This window comes from Oryctolagus cuniculus, chromosome 14 (genome assembly GCF_964237555.1).
Source record: "Oryctolagus cuniculus chromosome 14, mOryCun1.1, whole genome shotgun sequence".
NCBI lineage: Eukaryota > Metazoa > Chordata > Mammalia > Lagomorpha > Leporidae > Oryctolagus > Oryctolagus cuniculus.
The window spans coordinates 61,345,176-61,366,821 of NC_091445.1; the positions used below are offsets into that span (position 1 = coordinate 61,345,176).

Genomic DNA, 21,646 nt, shown 5'->3' on the forward strand with positions numbered 1-21,646 from the left:
AATTTATGATCATGTTCAGATAGCAAAATGCAGTCACAATCTTCTTTTTTAATACGACTCATAATCATACTAACAAATTCCTCCTTTGGGAATATTGACTATGTGCCAAACTCTATAAGGGATAATTTACACTTTCTCATAATCACCTATGGAATGGAAATTATCATTTTACAGTTATCTTCAAAGATGAAGATAATGAGTCAAATTAAATAAGGAAGTGTTAGCCTATGAGAAAGGAACAGTTAGAGCAGGGCCACCTGTGGCGCAGCAGTTTAACGCCCTGGCCTGAAGCGCCAGCATCCCATATGGGCACCGGTTCTAGTCCCGGCTGCTCCTCTTCCAATCCAGCTCTCTGCTATGGCCTAGGAAAGCAGTAGAAGATGTCCCAAGTCCTTGGGCCCCTCCACCCACGTGGGAAACCCAGGGGAAGCTCCTGGCTCCTGGCTTCAGATCGGCACAGCTCCGGCCGTTGCGGCCATCTGGGGAGTGAACCAGCAGATGGAAGACCTCTCTCTCTGTCTCTACCTCTTTTTGTAACTCTGTAACAAATAAATAAAATAAAATAAATAAAAATTCTTTAAAAAATAATGAGTTAGGGCAAAAGCTGTTTCGTGTTCACTTTCTTGGCTTATACTGTCCTCTTTCTGGTTGTGTAGTTTCAACCTGCCCCATTTCTAAGCTAAAATTTCCATCTTATCTAAGACATCCTGAATCTCAACTTTGGTTGCCAGCTTTCCAACCCAATGCAGCTGTTGACACTATATATTAGCGGAAAGTTGCTTTTGGCTGAACATAGCTCACCCCAGAGCAATAAGAAATCTGTCCCTGTTAACCAATCTTCTGGCTTCTACCTAAGGAAGCTATAAAATAAATCGAATTCTAGAGAAAATATTTTAGGACTGAAAGGCAGTAATAATGCCTTTCTTAAAAAAAATCAGATTCTCCATATCTTTTCCTCTCTCCTAAAGTTCTCACTTTCCAATTCTCTGAACTCCCTGAATCATACATATTTCATTTAAAATGTTCTGGTTTTCTTAATGTCCTACTCTCAGTTGATGTACTCTTATCTTAGAATTGACTATTTACTCTCTTGCTTTTAAATTTTGATTCCAGCTGTTAACTGAATTTTTCAGACCTCTACTAAGCTCCTACTGTTACTTCCTTTGCTCAAAACCATTTCATCTTTCATGACCATTTCTTTACTCATGATATCAATTAAATAAATTCTGTGTCCTAAAATTGTATTTTTCTTTCTTGCCCTTTTAATTCTTACTTGTACATGTTCAAATATCTACTTAAGGGACCAGCGTTGTGGCACAGCGGGTAAAGCTGCTTCCTGCAATGCCAGCATCCAATATGGGCACCTGTTTATGTACCAGCATCCCATATGGGCACCTTTTTATGTCCCAGCTGCTCCACTTGTAATCCACTTGTAATCCAGATCCCTGCTAATGGCCTGGGAAAAACAGCATAAGATAGCACAGTGCCTGGTCCCCCCCCCCCATCTATGTGGGAGACCCAGAAGAAACTCCTGTCCCCTGGCTCCAGCCTTGCTCAGCCCTGGCCATTTTGGCCCTCTGGGGTGTGAACCAGCAGAAGGAAGATCTCTCTCTCTCTGTCTCTTCCTCCCTTTCTCTGTAACTCTGACTTCCAAATAAATAAGTAAATCTTTCAAAAAGAAAAAAAATCTACTCATGTCTATCTGTATCATATGATAATCATAGATAATTCTCTAAAACTTTTATCTATGTGGAGTAACTACAGCAAGGACTCAATTAAGTAACTATAAATTAAATAAATACCTTATTAGAAAGGGAAGTCTTCATATGGTTAAAAAGCAGTGACCTTTGTTACATTTAAATGCAATAACAGCTTTGTTTAAAAGTGGTTTCTGTTTCATTCACTATGGCATAGATTCATTTTCATCCATTCAAATCTTTTGCCCCTTAGCATTTTCATTGTTCAAAATTAGATACATAAGGCTGGCCTGCATTACAGCACGGTGGTTTAAGCCACTGCTTGTGACACCGGCTTCCCATATCAATGTACCAGTTCAAGTCCCTGCTGCTTGCTTCTGATCAGCTCCCTGCTGATGGTCCTGGGAAAGCGACAGGTGATAGGTCCATACTTGGGTCCTGGGGCCCATGTGGAGGCCCAGAGGAAGTTCCAGGCTGCTGGCTACAGCCTGGCCCAGCCCCAGCTGTTGTTGCCATTTGTGGAGTGAACCAGCAAATGGAAGATCTGCTTCTCTCTCTGTCTCTCCTTCTCTCTATCAGTCTGTCTTTCAAGTAGATAAAATAAATCTTTTTTTAAAAATTAGGTAAAAGTTATATTGAATCAAAAGCAAAGTGGCCCCAAAATATACCCCCCATTTTTCATAGTTTTTATTAAGTGAACTGTATACTGAAGAAAAGAAGAAAATGAAACTTGTCTCAGCTCTGATTTATAATTACAAAGTCCTTCTTAGGAATTCTGCTTGAGAATTTCATCTTAAAGTGACCATAGCCATTTTTTTAAATTATTTGACAGAGAGAGTTAGTGAGAGAGAGAGAGAGAGAGACAGAGAGAAAGGTCTTCTTTCTGTTGGTTCACCCCCCAAATGGCCGCTACGGCCGGCACACTGAGCCAATCCGAAGCCAGGAGCCAGCAGGTGCTTTTCCTGGTCTCCACGCGGGTGCAAGGCCCAAGCACTTGGGCCACCCTCCTCCGCCCTCCTGGGCCATAGCAGAGAGCTGGGCTGAAAGAGGAGCAGTCAGGACTAGAACCCGGCGCCCATATGGGATGCCGGCCACAGGCAGAGGATTAACCAAGTGAGCCATGGCGCCAGCCCCGACCATAGACTTATTACTTTTATTTCATCAGAGATATAGGTCAAAGGAAGAAAAACTCATCATACACAGAAAAATATGTCTAATTATAAATATTTTGGATACTGTCTAAACAAAATTTTTTCTTAAATTTTCAAAAATTTTGATACAACATCAGATCAATGGATAATATATAATATTTGTAAATGTATAAGTAGAAATCAAACTGTTAATATGTAACTGACTATTTCTCCTTTACTTTCCATGTATTTTAACTAACATAAAAATAGAAGCTGTATTTGCTTTTTAAACAGTATTATCATTAAATCATTCTCATTAAAAACATATTTGGGGAAATAAAACATGCTCTCATTTCTATAGGCATCTATAAATTATACCTACAAATGTCATATTTAATCTGAAGGTGAGTGCAAGTTAAACAAAGTAAAATTCTAAACTATAATAACCTTGACCCATTCAGGGAAAATCAGTGTTCTCTGAGTTGAAGAACAAGGTTGTTCAGACCAGAGTATCATTTTAACAGATCTAAATTTCCCTGGAAATGCTGTCAGATTCTAGAACAGAAAAGTAGACCATCCCCCCGCCCTCCCTCCTTCGGCTCCTCCTCCTTTTCTTAATTGCTGTTTGCTTTCCCCCCTCTCACTTTGCTGACTTCTCTTTTCCTCCCTTCTTCCGTTCTTTACCCTCCTCTCTCTCTTATGTGTTGATGCAGCCAGGCTTATTCCATGATTATAGTGCAAAACATATAGTGCAAAACCTCAGAAACTGTTGTCACAGGCAAGCGGAGTGGGAGTGTTCAGTAGCTTCTTTGGCCCCTCATCTCTCCCCTTCACCCCTCACCTACTCTTTCTGACTCTTACAAGATCCCCCTTCCTCCTAGCTGTCTTTCCCGAACTCCAAGGGGCAATGGAGCACCAATGTTCTAGCTGCCCTCATTCTCATTCATTGGTTGGGAGGTTTAACTTGCTAATTTTTTCAATAGGAAATACAATATTCTTTACACTAAAATCTAAACTTTATAAGAGTTATGAGTTTATCATAGAAGCAAGTTCAGAGATGAAAATAAAATATCAAATTGTGTTTAATAGCCAACTAGATGAATAAAATTGGATTGTTTGCTATTTTTAGTATTTATTAGTATAAATTAGGGGCTCTGCAGAACTGAGGTTTTTTTCAATATATATTTTTATTTGGTAAAGCTGCCTAATGCAGTTTAAAATGTAGTTAATGAATTACCAAGAGTTCATAGTAATCATGCATTTTTTCCTCAACCCAAAGTCTGTCTTGTTCATTTACTTGTATTAGAATGATGTAATCTGCGTATTTAAGGTTCTCCTAAAGGAAAACCCCCAGGAGGAAAAGTCCAAGTGAAGAAATCACCTGTTGGCTCTACAGATATACCACCTACTCCAGTAGCACCACCGCCCCCTAAGCCAGGATCTGAAGAATGGGTCTATGTGAATGAACCAATTCCTGAGGTATGGCGCTTTAAACTCAAACAAGTAGAGGCTATACTTCCTCCTGTTTATTGTGAGATTCACGTTTGCATTTGAAGCATCCAGAAGTCCTTCTCATAACTGATAATATATATGTACTCATCAAAAAGCTGAGATAATTTTTTCATGACTACTCAGTGTATGAAATCTCACATTTTCTCCTTGCTAGGACTTCTGAGTCATGCTTTCAACTGCTATTGAGTGCTGAAACTGGGGGGAGAGGGGAGACAAATGGGCTCTGTGAGGACCAATTTTCTCACTGAAGACAAGTAGAGAGAGTTTCCTGGAAGAATGACTTCCGCAGAACACAGATCCAGCAAATTCATATCCCTTCGTCTGTAACCCTCTGCCCACGTCATGACGCTTCTAAGCAAAATTTAACCTGTGGCTTTTTAGAAATAGGAGAATATTTTTGAAGCTAACTCAGCCTACAAAAGAACAGACAGCTATATGACCTGAGAGTCTGTGATGGGCACAGTAGTGTAAGGCCAGGAGATGCCCCGGAGGAACCCTGTAAGCTGCATCCTGCCCGTCGTCCTTGACAACTGTAAAACCAGCTGCCGCTTAAGCACTACTCATTGCTTTAACAGACAGATCATCTTGGGAAAAAATCACACAGAATTGTTCTTCCTTTAAAACTTTTTAAAATGTAAAAAGCTTTTGAAAAGACTCTGTCCTTCTCTCTTTCAACGCATTCCCCAGCGGTGTCTGAATCTGCTGGTCTCAGTAAGGACCATCTGAGCCGCGGCTGAACTGCAGCAACTGTGCCCACGCCTCTGTTCCTGGAATCTCCTGGGGACCTGTCTCATCTCCCTGCTCAGATTATTACTTAGAGAGGACAAGGGCATGTGGAATAATTACTTACTTTCAACACAGAATCAAAAGCAGTGCAGAATATGCGACAGATTCTTGATGGGTTCCTAATGAATTAATTCTGAGAGTGAAATTAGAACCGAAAATATTTGAAGGTGAGAACATTAAATGAAGTAATGTATGGATGTGTATAATTGACACCATTCTGCCAAATTGAAGCCATATTCATATATCTTAGAAGAGGTTTTAGAGAAATAAATAATATATTAAAATACTATTACTAGGTAAGGAGTAGGATGCAAGAAGCAAAAATACTGAAATTCAGTCCTGACCCCAAATCCTAAATCCCTTGAAAGAAGGAAGACCCTAGAAGATGAGAACGAACCAGAGGACATGAATAGAAACATAAACATTAACCCTGAGATACGATTCCAGTTCCCACATCCATCTTCTAGCACTGCGAGTTCTGGGAGGAAACACGATCACGTGGGGAGAGGGATTAGATTATCCCCATGGCAAAGAATACCTGGGAGTCATTAGGATGCTGAAGCCCGAGGAGGAAAGAGAGCGAGCAGCCGCTTAGACCTAATGCATTGTTCACAATTGATCATGATAGGACTAAGAACCAAAGGGATCACATAAACAAGACTAGTGTCTGCAAATACTAACTGATAGAATAAAAAAGGGAAAGAACGATCCAACGTGGGAAGCAAGATACACAGCAGACTCATAGAATGGAGGATGTCCTAAACAGCACTCTGGCCTCAGAATCAGCCCTTAAGGCATGCGGATCCGGCTGAAAAGCCCATGAGAGTATTTCAGGCATGGAAAGCCAAGACACTCTGGCAAAAAAAAAAAAAAAAAAAAAAAAAAAAAAAAAAAAACACCTAAATGAAAGATCTCTGCGAGTGAGATCCCAGTGGAAAGAACAGGTCATCAAAGAAGGAGGTACCTTTCTCTGAAGGGAGGAAAGAACTTCCACTTTGACTACGACCTTGTCTAAATATGATCAGAGTCAGCGAACTCAAAAGGCTTCCATAGCCTTGGCAGCTCATGACAAGAGCCTAGGGTGATTTACTGATGCCATAAACAAGAGTGTCAATTTGTTAAGTCAACAACAGAAGTCACTGTGCACTTACTCCTCATGTAGGATCTCTGTCCTTAATGTGCTGTACATTGTGATTTAATGCTATAACTAGTACTCAAACAGTACTTTTCACTTTGTGTTTCTATGTGGGTGCAAACTTTTGAAACCTTTACTTAATATATGCTAAACTGATCTTCTGTATATAAAGAGAATTGAGAATTAATCTTGATGTGAATGGAAGGGGAGAGGGAGCGGGAAAGGGGAGGGTTGCGGGTGGGAGGGAAGTTATGTGGGGGGAAGCCATCGTAATCCATAAGCTGTACTTTGGAAATTTATATTCATTAAATAAAAGTTAAAAAAAAAAAAGACCTAATGCATGAACAGAGCCAGCTCACTGGAGCTGTGGCCTTCAAAGTGGGCTTCAGCCCCCCATGGGATGCCTCAGAGAGGAGCAGAGAAATAGTTTTGCCAAGAAGGTGGAGAGCAAGGGAATCTCCTGCAGCTGTCCACATACATTTGCCTCCCAGGACACTGTGCAAGCTGAAGGTTAGCTTAGTCTGGAGGGACAATGGGGAGTCAGGTAGACCTTTAGGTACCTGAGAGAGACCATGGAGAGAACACCTATTGCTACAGGAAAGCAGGCTGTGTAGTCTAGTCAAGTCCTTCCCCACTCTAGACATTTCCCTACCTGAGCTACAGAAGTCACTTGCCCAGGAAGAGGAAAGACAGACACTGGGTGAAATTTGGGTTTCGCCAGAGCCACAAATTTAACTGGAATCTCGTACTATATGTAGTAGCCCTAGATCTAGATGTTCTGAGAACCCCAGGCCTGCCTTAGCCCTTTAGGCACATGGATGGGGAAAAGGAAAGGAGATTGATTCTATGGCTGGCCTTCTCAGACAGACACAGAAGCAAGTGCAAGAACAGCACAGAGCCTTCTGCCTTTGCCAGCCACCAGAGAGGCTGTCGAGAGAATCAAGGAAGGAGCAGAGCCAGAAAGCATTACTCGCCATCTTAGGGAAACGTAAGAACAGGCTCCCAGGAATCAGGATTCCAAGGAAAGAGGCAGCGTGCCTCATGCCTCATGGGCCACTCAATGCCTCATTCACACTCTGCCAGCTTGCTTCTCCTCCTGCCAGTCCCTCTCCTCCCCCACCCTCCCCCTCCGCTTCCTATGTAGTGGAAGAAGCTGGGCCCAGGGGGCATGGGGCCAAGGACTGAATATGTACTGAATCTCTCCTTAAGAGGTTGACAGACACAAGACTCTTGTGCCAAAAGTACAACTTGTCTTAAAGCAAGATTCTGATGTGTTCCCTACTGGCCTTACTAAGGGCCCAATGATTTCAATACTTAAACTACAGTAGTTCCCCTTCACTTTCCATGGTTTCAGTTACCTGGGAAAAGTGTGATCTGAAATTACTATTTCCTTTTACTCTTTGAGAAGAGAGGCCACACTGATATAACCTGTATTATAGCATACTGTTGGAATTGTTCTATTTTATTAGCAATTATTGTCAATCTTATATTATGCCTAATTTGTAAATTAGACATTATAGGTCTGCATGTATAGTAAAATCATAGTATATATAGGGTTCAGTACTATCCATGGTTTCAGGCATCAATCGAGGGTTTTGGAGGGTATGCACCATAGGTCAGGGGAAGATTGATGTACACAGGAAGCTATGAGGAGTGTCTGAGGTATTTGGAGTACTGACCAATACATATGAGCAATTGGATAAATGCAATAGAACAGGTTTAATAGTAAAAGAACTTGGTAGAACATAAGCAGATATGTACCCCAGTAGTCAGGAAAGCACATTTCAAAAGTGTAGTTAAGGCATAATCTGGACTCTAAAGAATATGACTCTAGAGTAAAACAATCTGACTTCATAATCCCAGTTGAGAGCCAGAGAAACTAATGTGACCCCAGAAGGTGTTTGTGGGGAACTGAGGTCTCAAATAATTGGGGGGGATTATAGAAACATAAATTGAATGAGTGTCTAGCGCTAGCCCATCATAGGTACTCAAATTTTGAAAGAATACAATCAAGGACATTTGCAGAAATCTGCCAAAATGCTGAGAGCGAACATATTTTTTTCTGTATTATCTAAAATAGAAACCAGTTTGAGTAATTTGAAATAATTTAAAGTGAATAAAGGAATAAAGTGGAATTAATCAAGGATAGCATCCAGGTTGTGTGGACCTGAAAGTTTTGTGGACTCTCTTTAAGAAAAAAAGAACACAAAATTTCATTTAGAAAATCAGGCATGAAAGGTATTACTTAGAATAAAAATGTATTTTGTTAAAAAATATTTTTGTAATTTGAAAAAACTAACAAATACTACAAACATAAGACAGATAAATAAATAACAGACCTGTTTTATAGATGCCTTATATACCTTATATATCTAGTGTTCTTTATCCCCTACATCTTTGGATATGTGTTCTTTGCTTATTTTTACAAGTGACAATAATTATGTAAAATCACTTTTTTATTCTGAGAATAGGAAGATAATCCAGACTTCCTCTGTGAGGGTGATCAGAATTTTGTTTATTATGTTAGTTCAGAACATTTTCTTTTAGCTTCATAACTCATGAATGGAAATGTGACAAAGAGGAAGTTAAATTGGAAAGAGACTGAAGATTTGACCAGTGTCACTTAAAAATTAATAAACAACATGGCCATGTGAACAAAGTGGTAGGCCCCTCTCAGGACCTCGGACAATAAACTGTGTAAAGTGAGGGTCTCTTACCTTGGAGAATACTGCCTTGGCTACTGAATTCCAATTATGTTAGTCTTCAGATAACAACAACAAAAAAATTTAATTGAAAGGCATGTGTCTGAATAGTTAGTCACACCACATTGTTCAATACAGATCCAGGGAAATCGTATCCCAGGAGCTGGAAGAATCTATAGAAACAGCTTAATTAATAACTCACAGAAACCATAGAGAACACAGGAGACACCAGAGCACGAGGGTTATGCAAATGCCTAAATATTTAAGAAAAGTTGGATGAGGTTTGTTTACATAGGTACCAATAATTTATGTGTTAATCCCTGACAAAATGTGAGCGAAAATCATTAAACATGATCTCAGAATCCTTATAAAATATAAAAACTGCACAGGAAGAATAAATCTTGTTGAATTGACCCATTCCTTGTTCCTTGACAAGATTGGGCGGGTGGATCAGGGAGTACTATAGACATAATATCCTCTGAGTTCAAACAACTTTTTGAAGTTTCCTCATGGAGTGATTGCGGAAAAATGGGAGTTGAGAGCAGAATGTTCATCAATCAGGCCCATTCTTAAGTGGTACTTCATTATGCATGCAGTGTTGCCTAATGGATTGAAGTCTGGTAAGAGGCAGGTTTAGTAGTGTGTTTCTTTAAAAGTCATCTCTATGGGGCAAGTGTTTGGCCTAGCAGTTAAGCTGATAGTTGGGATACCCACACCCCATATTGCGATGCCTGGATTACAGTCCTGGGTCCACTGCCGACTCTGCCTTCCTGCTCATGTACATGTACCCAGTGAGGCCACGGCCATGGCTCCAGTAGTTGCATCCCTGCCACCCATGAGGAAGACCCGGATTGATTTTCCCAGCTCCCGGCCCAGCCTGGCGCTAGCTGTCGTAGGCATTTGGGGGAGTGAACAAGTGGATGGGAGTGCTCCCTCCCCCCTCCACCTTCAGCTCTTCCTCCCCCCCTCCCTCTCTCTCTCTCTCTTTTTTAACAATTTACAGAAAAAAATTACTCTACAGCACTGTTGAAAGTATTTCACATGCAATTATGATAACAGTCTAGAAACCAGAGAGGGACAGAATGTCAGGAAAGGGTGTTGAAATAACATGAGAGGAGTGTTAAAGGAACTTTTTATTAATGTGTAACTTAAATAAATGCATACCTCAAGTATGGTTGGACATAGAATCTTAGTTTTTTAGAACAAAATAAAACCATCTAGTCTCCAAAAAAAAGGTAATGATGAAAAATCTTAACATCCATATTAACATTTATTTGGCATCCATTCTGTGCAAATGCTACAAAAATAAACAAGTTGCTCTTTCTATGTCTTATAACACAATCTACTTTGGGACTGAGGCATTTAAACAATGAGTTATAACAGTGTAATTGCAGTTATAACAAGCGTATAAACTGTAATAACACAGAGGGAAAAATAATACATTTTGTTGAGAATGCGTTTTTTTTTAAAGACCCCCCCCCCCCAATCAGGGTACATTTTAAAGTGTTCATTGTTTGGGTAGGAATAGAGAAGGAAGAATCCCAGGGTGAGAACTGCTCAATAAATTTGATAGCAAAAGCCTTGAACACGCAACACAACTTCAGGAGGAAAATCTGACAGCAAGGCAATTGCCAGTTTTACAAAGGCCTTAAAAGCAATGCTGAAGTATTTGGACTTTATTTCCTAGGTAGAGGAAGCAATGGAGTGCTTTTTGGCAAAGAGGTAACAAGTGTGGATCCATTTTCAAAACAGTAACTTAGAGACAATAGAGTGACTTATTTAAAAGCATGGGTTATAACTTGTCTATGTTCAAAACCCAGCTCTGTCAATCAACATATGTGACCTTGTTCAAGCTATATGACACCTGTCACCACAAATGCCCCATCTTTAAATGAAAGGAGGAATAGAAACCTGTCTCCTAAGTATTTAGTGACTGGATAAATGTAAAACTCTTTGAACAGGATCTGGCAGAAAGGAAGTCCTCAATAAGTATTACCTGTTTTTTGGAATACAAGATTATTTGAGAATATTAAAAAGAATCACAGAAATGCTAGGAGGCCCCTATACTAGCCTAGGCCAGAGATGACCAGAGTGAATGATGACAGCAACACTGGGGAAGGAAGGAATAGGGAAAAAAAGAGACAGAATCTGGAAGAAATTCAGGAACTGGGTCCTCACCCACCTCTCAGACATCAGCATCTATTCATGTGCAAGATCACTTCCACCACAGTGCTTTGTATCTGCTGTTATTCTGCTTAGCGTGCTCTTACCCCACTCTTCCTCCTTTTAAGTGCTAACCTCAGTTCCACCTGGACAAAGAGACTTTCCCCAACAACACAAGATAAAGCTACACCTGTCATTCCATAGCACTTACAACCTGAATTGCTGTTTTTTTTTTTTTTTTTTTTTTTTTTGGCTATTACGTTGCTTACATAATTACTTAGATATAGCTACTTGTACTTCTTCACTGTTTTCCCCTCCCCCACCAGACTATATGCTCCCAAAGCCAGGGATGTTTTCCACAAAATTCCTGTCCCTTACAACAATGCCTATGTAGAATTGCCATTCAATAAATAATTCTTGGTTGTTTGCTTTTGGCTTAGACAAAGTAAGACACTTAAGTAGTGACAGAATGGCGTGGGCTGGATCTCTTGCACCCTGAATGTCAATCTGTCTCCCTCCTCACTAATGATACTTGACTTCTAATGTTTGACGGGTTGCCATAAGTAAGACAGTATAACTGTAGCTGGGTCTTCTCCAGTCAACATAATTAGGGCTGATACATGGAAATTATAGGGAGGCAAGTTTCTGTTCAACACGAGGAAAACTTCCCCAGTAAGATGGTTTGGGCAACACTGGAAGGAGCTGCCTTGAAATGCCATGCTCAGTGCATCTGCAAGGTCTGCAGAGAGGTTGCAAAATTTATCTTTTATATTTGGTATTTCCTGATTGGAGAGGAAATTAGCCCAGATGATCTCTAAGGTCTCCAGGCATGTGAGCTCCGATTACATCATGTGCAGTCAGTAAGGTTAATAAGTATACAGCAAGTTTATATTGAATAGAATGTATATCATCTATTTTGTTTTATTGTGACTATTTCTTGGTGTTATTGTTTATTTGCTTTATTAGGGATAACACAAAAGAAACTCTCTGGTTTTCATACTCCACTCAGCAATAATAGAGCCTCCTAGGTCAAATGAGAGAAATAGTTCATTGCCACTCTGACATAAACTCTAGGTATTCTCCATCCTAGGACACTTTGCAGCTGTGGCAAAAATGTGATGGTTCAACTCATGACTCAGTCAATATGTCTTGCAGCCTCTTATGTCCAAAAACTGTCTTAATTACTGGGAGACTATTTAGTATTGAATGAGACAACCATAACTCCTGACTCCATGGGCTTTATCTTCTAGAGGTGAATACAAATTAATAAATAAGCAGCTACAACTAATAGCATCAGTATTATGAGAGGAGATGCAGAGTGTGAAGGGAGAACCTCAGAGCATTCAAAGGTGACTTTGTAAACTTGTTGGATAAGGGTGGGATTTCTGCAAGAAATGACATCTGAGCTGACACATAAAGAATTATTTGGAATAGGAATTGGTTAGGGGAGGGGAAGATTTCACAGGAAATGCTTCAAGTAGTTGCAGTTGCATCCTGATCTCCCTCAGTAGTGCTCATTTTGACTTAATTCATCAGAAGAATTTTCATTTTGAAATAATGATTACTGTGCTTTGTCGTTTAACAGGAAATACCTTCATTTTTAGTACCTTACTGGGAACTAATAGAAAATTCTTACATAAACACTATCAAAACCATCCTCAGGCATCTGAGAGAAGACCAGCATGAAGTACTTAAATACTTATATGAAATTACGTAAGTAAAATTCCCAAAGTCAGAACGTCACAATTAAGAGAATAATGTGTAAGATCCATTTCATCTGGTTAATATCTTACAGAACAAGTTTCCAGGAGTTTCTAAGGCGTCCAGATCACAAGCAAGATTTTGTAGCTCAATGGCAGGCTGATTTCAACTCTTTTCCTGATGACTTGTGGGAAGATGAGGAAACCAAGGCTGAACTACACCAAAGAGTGAACGTAAGGGAATCTGTGAGCTGTTAGGCTGATGTCTCCACACTTTTATATCTTAAGCTGCAAAATCCCAATGCATTCCTTTCTTACCTTCATGAGATATAAGGATGAGAAAGGAAATGGTTTTAACTTTTCACCAGCTAACTTTCAAGAGCAGTGGCTTTTCTGAACTTTGAGTCCAGAATGAGAACACTCCAAGTCCATAGTTTGTGTTTCAAATGACAGGATTTCATTCTTTCTTATAGCTGAAAAATATCCCATTGTGTGAATATATACATATATATATATATATATATATATGGATTTATACCCCATTTCCTTTATCCATTCATCTGGTGATAGACACCTTGGTTGTTTCCATGGGTTTCTGTTTGTTGTTTTGGGGTTTTTTGTTTGTTTGTTTGTTTGTTCTGGCTACTGTGAGCAGTGCTGCTATAATGGTGGAGCAGGTACCTCAATGCAATGAATTCATGTCTTTTGGACATATACCCAATGGTAGGATTGCTGGATCGTATGAACTGAAGGACATGATATTGAGTGAAATAAGCCAGACACAGAGGACAAATACTGTATGTTCTCCCTTATATGTGAGAGATAAAATTAAAAAAAAAAATCAGTCTGAACACAGAATATTGATTACTAGAGGCTGGGAGAAATGAGAGGATAAAAGAGTTTTAGATTAAAAAAATAGGGGAAGCTAGGTGCAGTTCATTTATTGTGATAAAGATTCTAATATGAGATGTTAATAGGGAAAATTAGTTGTAAGGTATATCAGAACTCTGTATTATTACTGACGTTTTTTATAATTTAAAACTATTCTGAAATGAAGTGTTACATATGAAAAAAAGAATGAGAATACTAGAGCAAGACTTCTGGAAAGAGGAGCTAAGGTTAGAAGTGCAAGGGCATTCTTGTTAACTGATTTTTGATGCCAATCCCCTTTATTTACACATGTAATATTGCCCATGTATAGTATTGAGCGCATGCCTGTCTGAATGCAGTTGTACAACTTGTTGATTTCAAGGAGGAGGAAAATGAGGGAACTTCATGGCAAACTAACAGGACAGGCACAAAATTTTACACACCATTTAAATTTTGTTTTATTTTATTATTTTATTTTATCTTATTTTATTTTATTTTAAAGACAGAATTACAGAAAGGCATAGGCAGAGAGAGAGAGAGAGAGAGAGAGAGAGAGATCTTCCATCCACTGGCTCACTCCCCAAATAGCTTCAAATGCCGGAGTTGGGCTAATCTGAAACCAGGACCCAGGAGATTCTTCTGGGTCTCCCACGTGGGTGCAATGGCCCAAGCACTTGGGCCATCTTCTGCTGCTTTCACAGGCCATAGCAGAGAGCTGGATCACAAGTGGAGCAGCCAGGTCTTGAACTGGCACCCATATGGGATGTCAGCACGGCAGGTGGCAGCTTGACCCACTATGCCACAGTGCCGGTCCCACTTTACACACCCTTTTATCTCCAGTAAGCACAATGTCTGGCAGTTAGTAGACAGAAAGATTTTCAGAAATTCATGAGTGAATTATATTAACTTGATGCTTTAGAAAGGGGCTGTGCTGTCTCTTACCTTTCTCCGTCCCTGTGTAAATTGACAGACACCCCCCCATTCCATCAGAGAAGTCCCCTGCCATTACCTTCATTAGGCTACAGTCAAATCTGATTTTATCCCAGGATGTATTTGTGCAATGAAAACATTGTCAAACTCTACTCCATAGCTTATTTATATATCTGGTAATTATTTCTTGAGTATCTGTCATGGTCCTGCCATTATCCAAAGGGCTGCGTGTTCACCATTGAGCAAAATAGTCTATGACTGCATAATGTTTACATGTTGATGGCCAAGAGACAGTAAATAGCAAACAAGTAAACATTTAATGAATATGTCATTTGCAAGAAGAGTTGGGTGGTGAGCAAAAAAGCAATGAGAGAAGAAAAGAAACATTTAATGTAGCATTTAATGGTGCGTGTAGAAAGACCTACTGAGATAGTGATATTGAACAGACAGCTCACAAGTGATGGAGTAAGCCATGGAGATATGTGGAGAAAGGATGTAGCAAGCCTAGGGAAAGCTCAGGCAAAGGCACCGGAGGGGGAGGCTGCTTGGTAGGGGGAAGAACGTAATGTGGCTGCAGTGGAGTGTGGACGGGCAGGAGGGCTGGTGATAAGATGAGAGAGATCTTGGAAATCGGGTTACTTTAAAACTTGGAGGTCACTATTACAATTTGATATTTATCTGAGTAGTATGGGCTGTGTTGGCCTCTGATTTCGAAAAAAAAATTATAGTGTTTTAAAAATAGCAGGGAGACCATCAGGAAGAGCAGTTAGGAAACCAGTTGGGATGCTCTTGTAATAGATAAAGTATCATTCTGATTTGAGTGATGGAGGCAGGTGCTGAAGTGTTTAACTCAAGAGGTATTCAAATGTCCTGGTGAAACTAATTGTATTACCTGTTCTTGGACCTTCCTCTACCAATAATTATAACTGAGTAAATTCTAAAACTAGTTTTTCTGTCTTTTCTTTCTCTTTTCTACTCATCCATAAGCTGACCTGAGCCACCTTCCTGTATAGTTCTTTCTCCTACTTATTACTCAGGTAATAAAGACATGATGAGAAGATTCTGACATTTGAAATGCCTTATTTGTGATTTTTTCTAAATCCAAAAGCACCCTCTGTTTGTTGTAGATAAATTAGGTAATCAAAGGAGACAAAATTTAAAATGATAAATTCATAATCCCACTGCCAGTAGTTAACTTTTATCACTACATTGGTGCGTATCTGCATATATTTCCATAGTATTTTTATAAAAATGTGGCCACAGTATGAATATTATTTTTAGCATTTTTTACCAATGAAACATATTTTCTTTCCCAATGAAGATTCATCTATAATATTTTTATGACTAAGGGAATTACTAATGGGCTATATCATAATTTATTTAACAGATTTTCTGTTAATGAATTTTGTTGAGTACCATCCTGATACTGAAGAAAATTAGAGAGTAGAATTTCAGTTAGCTAATTATTGACCATGTCTTTACTTATCCTTTGAACTGACTTCTTTTAAAAATAGAAATTGTTTAATCTAAAACAATGTTATTTTTAATGTTTTTGAAAACAAGCATAAATTTGAAACTTTAAAAATCTGCACATTAAACTTGTGTCACTCTCAGTAACATCATATGAGTGCATTACATATTGGATTCTTTTTTTAAAAGATTTATTTATTTATTTATTTGAGAGAGTTACACAGAGAGAGGAGAGGCAGAGTGATAGAGAGAGAGAGAAGGAGAGAGAGAGAGAAAGAGAAAGAGGTCTTCCATCTGCTGGTTCACTCCCTAGATGGCTGCAATGGCTGGAGCTGCACCAATCCGAAGCCAGGAGCCAGGAGCTTCTTCCTGGTCTCCCACATGGGTGCAGGGGCCCAAGGACTTGGGATATCTTCTACTGCTTTCCCAAGCCATAACAGAGAGCTGGATCAGAAGTGGAGCAGCTGGGTCTCGAACCGGCGCCCATATGGGATGCCGGCGCTTCAGGCCAGAATGTTAGCCCACTGTGCCAGAGCGCCAACCCCTCACATATTGGATTCTATCTTCTTTGTTAATCTTTGCCTATGTAGAGGGTGAAAATGAATATTTTCTTATCATTTGCATTTCTGATTTTCTTAATTTTAATGATCATCTATTTCCTTCTTCCTGAAACTTCTTCATTATTTCTTCCCATTTTTCTGTTGCAGTGTGCTCTTTTCTTATTTACTTCTGAGATCTCTTTACATATTTAGCATTTGAAGCCCTCTGTTGATCATACACTATAACTGTATTGTCAGCACTGAGCATGTACTAGATGCGAGTGCTGTCTACCTCCATTCCAACAACAACCCTCTGAGGTAGGAGCTAGTGATGTTCCAGTTTTTATGGATGAAGAAGTCAGTATAGTAAGTGTCAGCATTGAGATCTGTGCCCAAGTGGCCTGACACCAATAAAGTGCTTCTTCAGTGCAGCATTATTTGACGCCCAAAGTAGAATAAGTTGTATTTTTTGTTTCTTATACCTGTTTATAGTATAAAATAAACATGTGTGCCCCCAAAGCACTTTTTATTTGGAGGTCATTATTACAATTTGATGTTTATCTGAGTAGAATGGGCTGTGTTGGCTTCTGATTTCGAAAAAAAAAATTATAGTGTTTTAAAAATAGCAGGGACCGGCCGGCGCCGCGGCTCAATAGGCTAATCCTCCACCTTGCGGCGCCGGCACACCAGGTTCTAGTCCCGGTCGGGGCGCCAGATTCTGTCCCGGTTGCCCCTCTTCCAGGCCAGCTCTCTGCCTGTGGCCAGGAAGTGCAGTGGAGGATGGCCCAAGTGCTTGGGCCCTGCACCCCATGGGAGACCAGGAGAAGTACCTGGCTCCTGCCATTGGATCAGTGCAGTGCGCCAGCCGCCGCGGCTATTGGAGGGTAAACCAACAGCAAAGGAAGACCTTTCTCTCTCTCTCTCTCTCTCTCTCTCTCTCTCTCTCACTGTCCACTCTGCCTTAAAAAAAAAAAAAATAGCAGGGAGACCATCAGAAAGAGCAGTTAGGAAACCAGTTGGGATGCTCTTGTAAATTTTGTTTTAAATTCAACTCTTACCTAATGGCAGTATTGTGAACATTGCTTTATTTTTTTCTTTGCAGCACTTCGTGTAAGTTTTTATATTTGACCTGTTTGTGTCATTTCATTTTATTTGAGCCCCTTGTAAGCACCATACAAGCTAAATTCAAGTTTTTGATCCTACTTTACCTTTGTAAAAATGCACATTTTTCTTGACTTTATTGTACAACCTTAATTTTTTTTTCCTTTTTTTTTTTTTTTTTTTTTTTGACAGGCAGAGTGGACAGTGAGAGAGAGAGACAGAGAGAAAGGTCTTCCTTTGCCGTTGGTTCACCCTTCAATGGCCGCCGCGGCCGGCGCGCTGCGGCCAGCGCACCGCGCTGATCCGATGTCAGGAGCCAGGAGCCAGGTGCTTTTCCTGGTCTCCCATGGGGTGCAGGGCCCAAGCACCTGGGCCATCCTCCACTGCACTCCCTGGCCACAGCAGAGGGCTGGACTGGAAGAGGGGCAACCGGGACAGAATCTGGCGCCCCGACCGGGACTAGAACCCGGTGTGCCGGCGCCGCTAGGCGGAGGATTAGCCTAGTGAGCCGCGGCGCCGGCCAACCTTAATTAATAGTCATGAATTTTTCTTAAATACGATCCACCTCTGATTATTCAGAAGTATTTAATAATCATCTAATTCTTGCCAGGGTGTGAAAACTAGCCATGCCCCTGGGTAAGGCCTTAATAAACCCTTACAGTTTTCATCTTTTAAAATCCCAAATAATATTCTTTGTTCTTAGAGTCTTTCATCCCAATCCCATGAAGTTAATAAAGGAGATCATTTGTGCATTGTCCTCATTTTGCCCATTAGAAAACTGAGCAACAAAGATGATAGTCCTTGCAAAGGCTTCACAGTGAGTCAGTAACAGAAAAAGAACCAGAAGCAAGAAATCCAGACACCTGCTTTTACCTTTTTTCCTCTGCTGTGTCCTGTCCTGTTATTTTAAAATATATAAAGAGGCCAGTTGCAATGTTGGCATCCCATACTGAAGTACTGGATAGAGCCCCATCTGCTCTGCTTCTAATCAGCTCCCTGTTAATGTGTCTGGGAAGGCAGCAGAAGATGGCCCAAGTGCTTGGGCCTTGCCACCCAGGCAGGAGACCCAGAGGGATTTCTGGCTCTTGTTTTATGCCAGGGCCAGCCCTGATCATTGCAGTTATTTGGAGAGTGAACCAGAGGATGGAAGATCTGTTTCTGTTTACTCTGCCTATAAAATTAATAAATCTTTTAAAAATAATATAAATATTTGATAATCACAAACCAGTGCATATTGGATGCTCAACAGACTATTTGTCTAAACACCATGAAATTATCAAGATCAGATGTCAAATAATGGTGTTTTGTTCTAAAACTTAGTATATGGCTATATAAATGACTTGTGATATTCTATTTTATGTGCAGCCTCTACATGGTAACAAAACAAAATGTTAATATGAGAATTCAAACACTACATGTTCCAAGAACAGGGTAACAGAAATAAAACTCACTGTAGTAACTGGAATTAAACTGCCTGAGTATAATTTCCTGGGTCCACCTGATTGAAACCATAGACAAGTTATTTTCTCTCTGTGCCCCAGTTGTCTCATTAGAAACCAACCTATTGTGGGAATTAGGATGTGTTGAGAGTAAAGCACTTAACATAATGTCCAACACATCATAAATGTTCAATGAATTATTGTTTTGAACACTGTCAAATCTTATTGGACTGTACTCAAATATAAATCATTAATGGCATATTTTTACTAAACATTCCATTGCTATAAATAAGATGATAGTTTATGTTCATTGAAAAAATGTTGTGCAAAGTACTTTATATATACAAGCTAATTTATTCTGTATAACATATTCAAAACATAAGTAGCATGATCCCTACAAAGTAACTGAGACATTATATAGTGAATGGCACATGTTACTCAAGATCAAAAGTTCATACCCCAGTTCTATCACTTACTCACTGTGAAACTTAAGGAAAATAACTTCTCCATGACTCAGTTTCCCCATTTGCAAGATGAAGATAATAGTACCTACTCAAGGTTGTTGTGAAGCATTAACTGAGCCGATATAAGTATAGTGACTTATAACTCACCTGCACACATAAGAATGGCAATAAGTATGTGCATTGTTGCATACTGGGTTAAGCCTCTACTTGCAATGTCAGCATCCCATATGGGCACCAACTGGAGTCTTGGTTATTCCAACTCTGATCCAGCTCCCTTCTAATACACATGGAAAAGCAGTGGAAGATGGCCCAAGTACATGGACCCCTGTCACCCACGTCCCAGGAACCCCAGGATGGAGTTCCAGGCTCCTGGGTTCAGCTTGGCCCAGCCCCCCATCATTGTTACCTTTTGGGAAGTGAATCAGCTAATGGAAGGTCTCTCTCTCTCTCTCTCTCTCTCTCTCTCTCTCCCTCTCTCTCCCTCCCTCTCCCTCTCTCTCCCTCTCTCTCCATCTCTATCTCCCTATCTCTCCCTCTGTTCTCTTTCTGTAACTCTGCCTTTCAAATATAAATAAACCTTAAAGGAGGGGGGGGCTTAGTACATGGTAACTACTGTCATTATATTTTTTTAAAGATTTATTTTTTTTATTTGAAAGTTAGAGTTACACGAGAGAGGAGAGGCAGAAAGAGAGAGAGAAGTCTTCCATCTGCTGGTTCACTCCCCAGTTGGCCACAATGGCCGGAGCTGTGCAGATCCAAAGCCAGGAGACAGGAGCTTCTTCTGGGTCTCCACGTGGGTGCAAGGGCCCAAGGACTTGGGCCATCTTCTACTGCTTTTTTCAGGCCACAGCAGAGAGCTGGACTGGAAGTGGAGCAGCCGGGTCTTGAACTGGCGTTCATATGGGATGCCAGCGCTTCAGGCCAGGGCGTTAACCCGCTGCACCACAGCGCCAGCCTCATCATTATATTTACATGTAAATTGCACAAATATAATTTCTTTTATTTTTAAACTATTACAAATGTACATAAATATCGGGTTATACATTGTTATATTTATGCTTATCATCTTACTGCTTAGGATCTGGCAAGTGACAGGGCTGGGGTCCCTAAAAGACTTCTTTACTGTTAGCTATTTAATACAAAGATCATTTTTAGACCACTCCATTAAATTCAGACATTTTGTGAAGATATGTTCCAGCTGTGATATTAATTAGCAAGGCTATGCCCACCCTTGGTTTATTTATAGCTGTGTATTTTTTCTACAAACAATACTCATTTCCAAAAAAATCCCTTGAAAGGACTTTCTCAACCAATTTTTTCTAGGAAAACATAAAATACATAGGTCATAGGTCTGCATGGATGAAGTGAATGAAAGGGATTTGAGCCAGACAAGGACATTTGGTCTAGTGTATGAGTCTTACTAAAGCAAGAGCCTGACAGAGTGCAAGCAAACTAAATACTGGCCAAATGAACAAATATAACATATGAGTACAGTGGGTCTAAATTTTCTTTAGGGACATTTCTGAGAGAGGCACTAGGTGTGAGTTTTATTGTGTGCAGGTAATTCTAGCCGTGACTCTGAAGCATGACCGTGTGGGTTCCACTTCTGTTCAGGATTTACGAGACCGCCTGTGGGACATTTGTGATGCCAGGAAGGAAGAGGCTGAGCAGGAACGGCTGGATATCATTAACGAAAGCTGGCTGCAGGACTCCCTTGGAATCACGATGAACCACTTCTTCTCACTGATGCAGGTGAGAGCAGCCAGTCGCGATGCCACACCAGCATCCCTCACGCAACACGCTCTTCTGGGAACGTTAGAGATCATTGGCTCATAGCACTCTGGCTGGTATGAGCTCCAACCAGCCAAGAAAATTAGCTTAAAATAAATGATTCTAGTCCAGGCCCGTCTCCCACCCAGGGAGCGCCCCAAGCAGCTGTTCACCAGCTCTGCTAGTGGAGGTGGGCAGCAGAGACAGTGTGCACATCTGAGTCGTCCTGTCTGCTCAG

At 40.3% G+C, this 21,646-nt stretch overlaps 1 protein-coding gene across 11 annotated transcripts in view; it reads left to right on the plus strand.

Moving 5' to 3' along the window:
- Nucleotides 1-21,646, plus strand: part of SPEF2 (sperm flagellar 2) — a 210,962-nt gene that overhangs the window by 107,057 nt on the left and 82,259 nt on the right. For all 11 annotated transcript variants that reach the window (XM_051853818.2, XM_051853824.2, XM_008262116.4 and 8 more), the window contains 4 exons: nt 4,158-4,306; nt 12,711-12,838; nt 12,921-13,059; nt 21,253-21,390. In XM_051853818.2, coding sequence (XP_051709778.2) covers nt 4,158-4,306; nt 12,711-12,838; nt 12,921-13,059; nt 21,253-21,390 — 554 coding nt within the window. The remainder of the gene's footprint in view (nt 1-4,157; nt 4,307-12,710; nt 12,839-12,920; nt 13,060-21,252; nt 21,391-21,646) is intronic.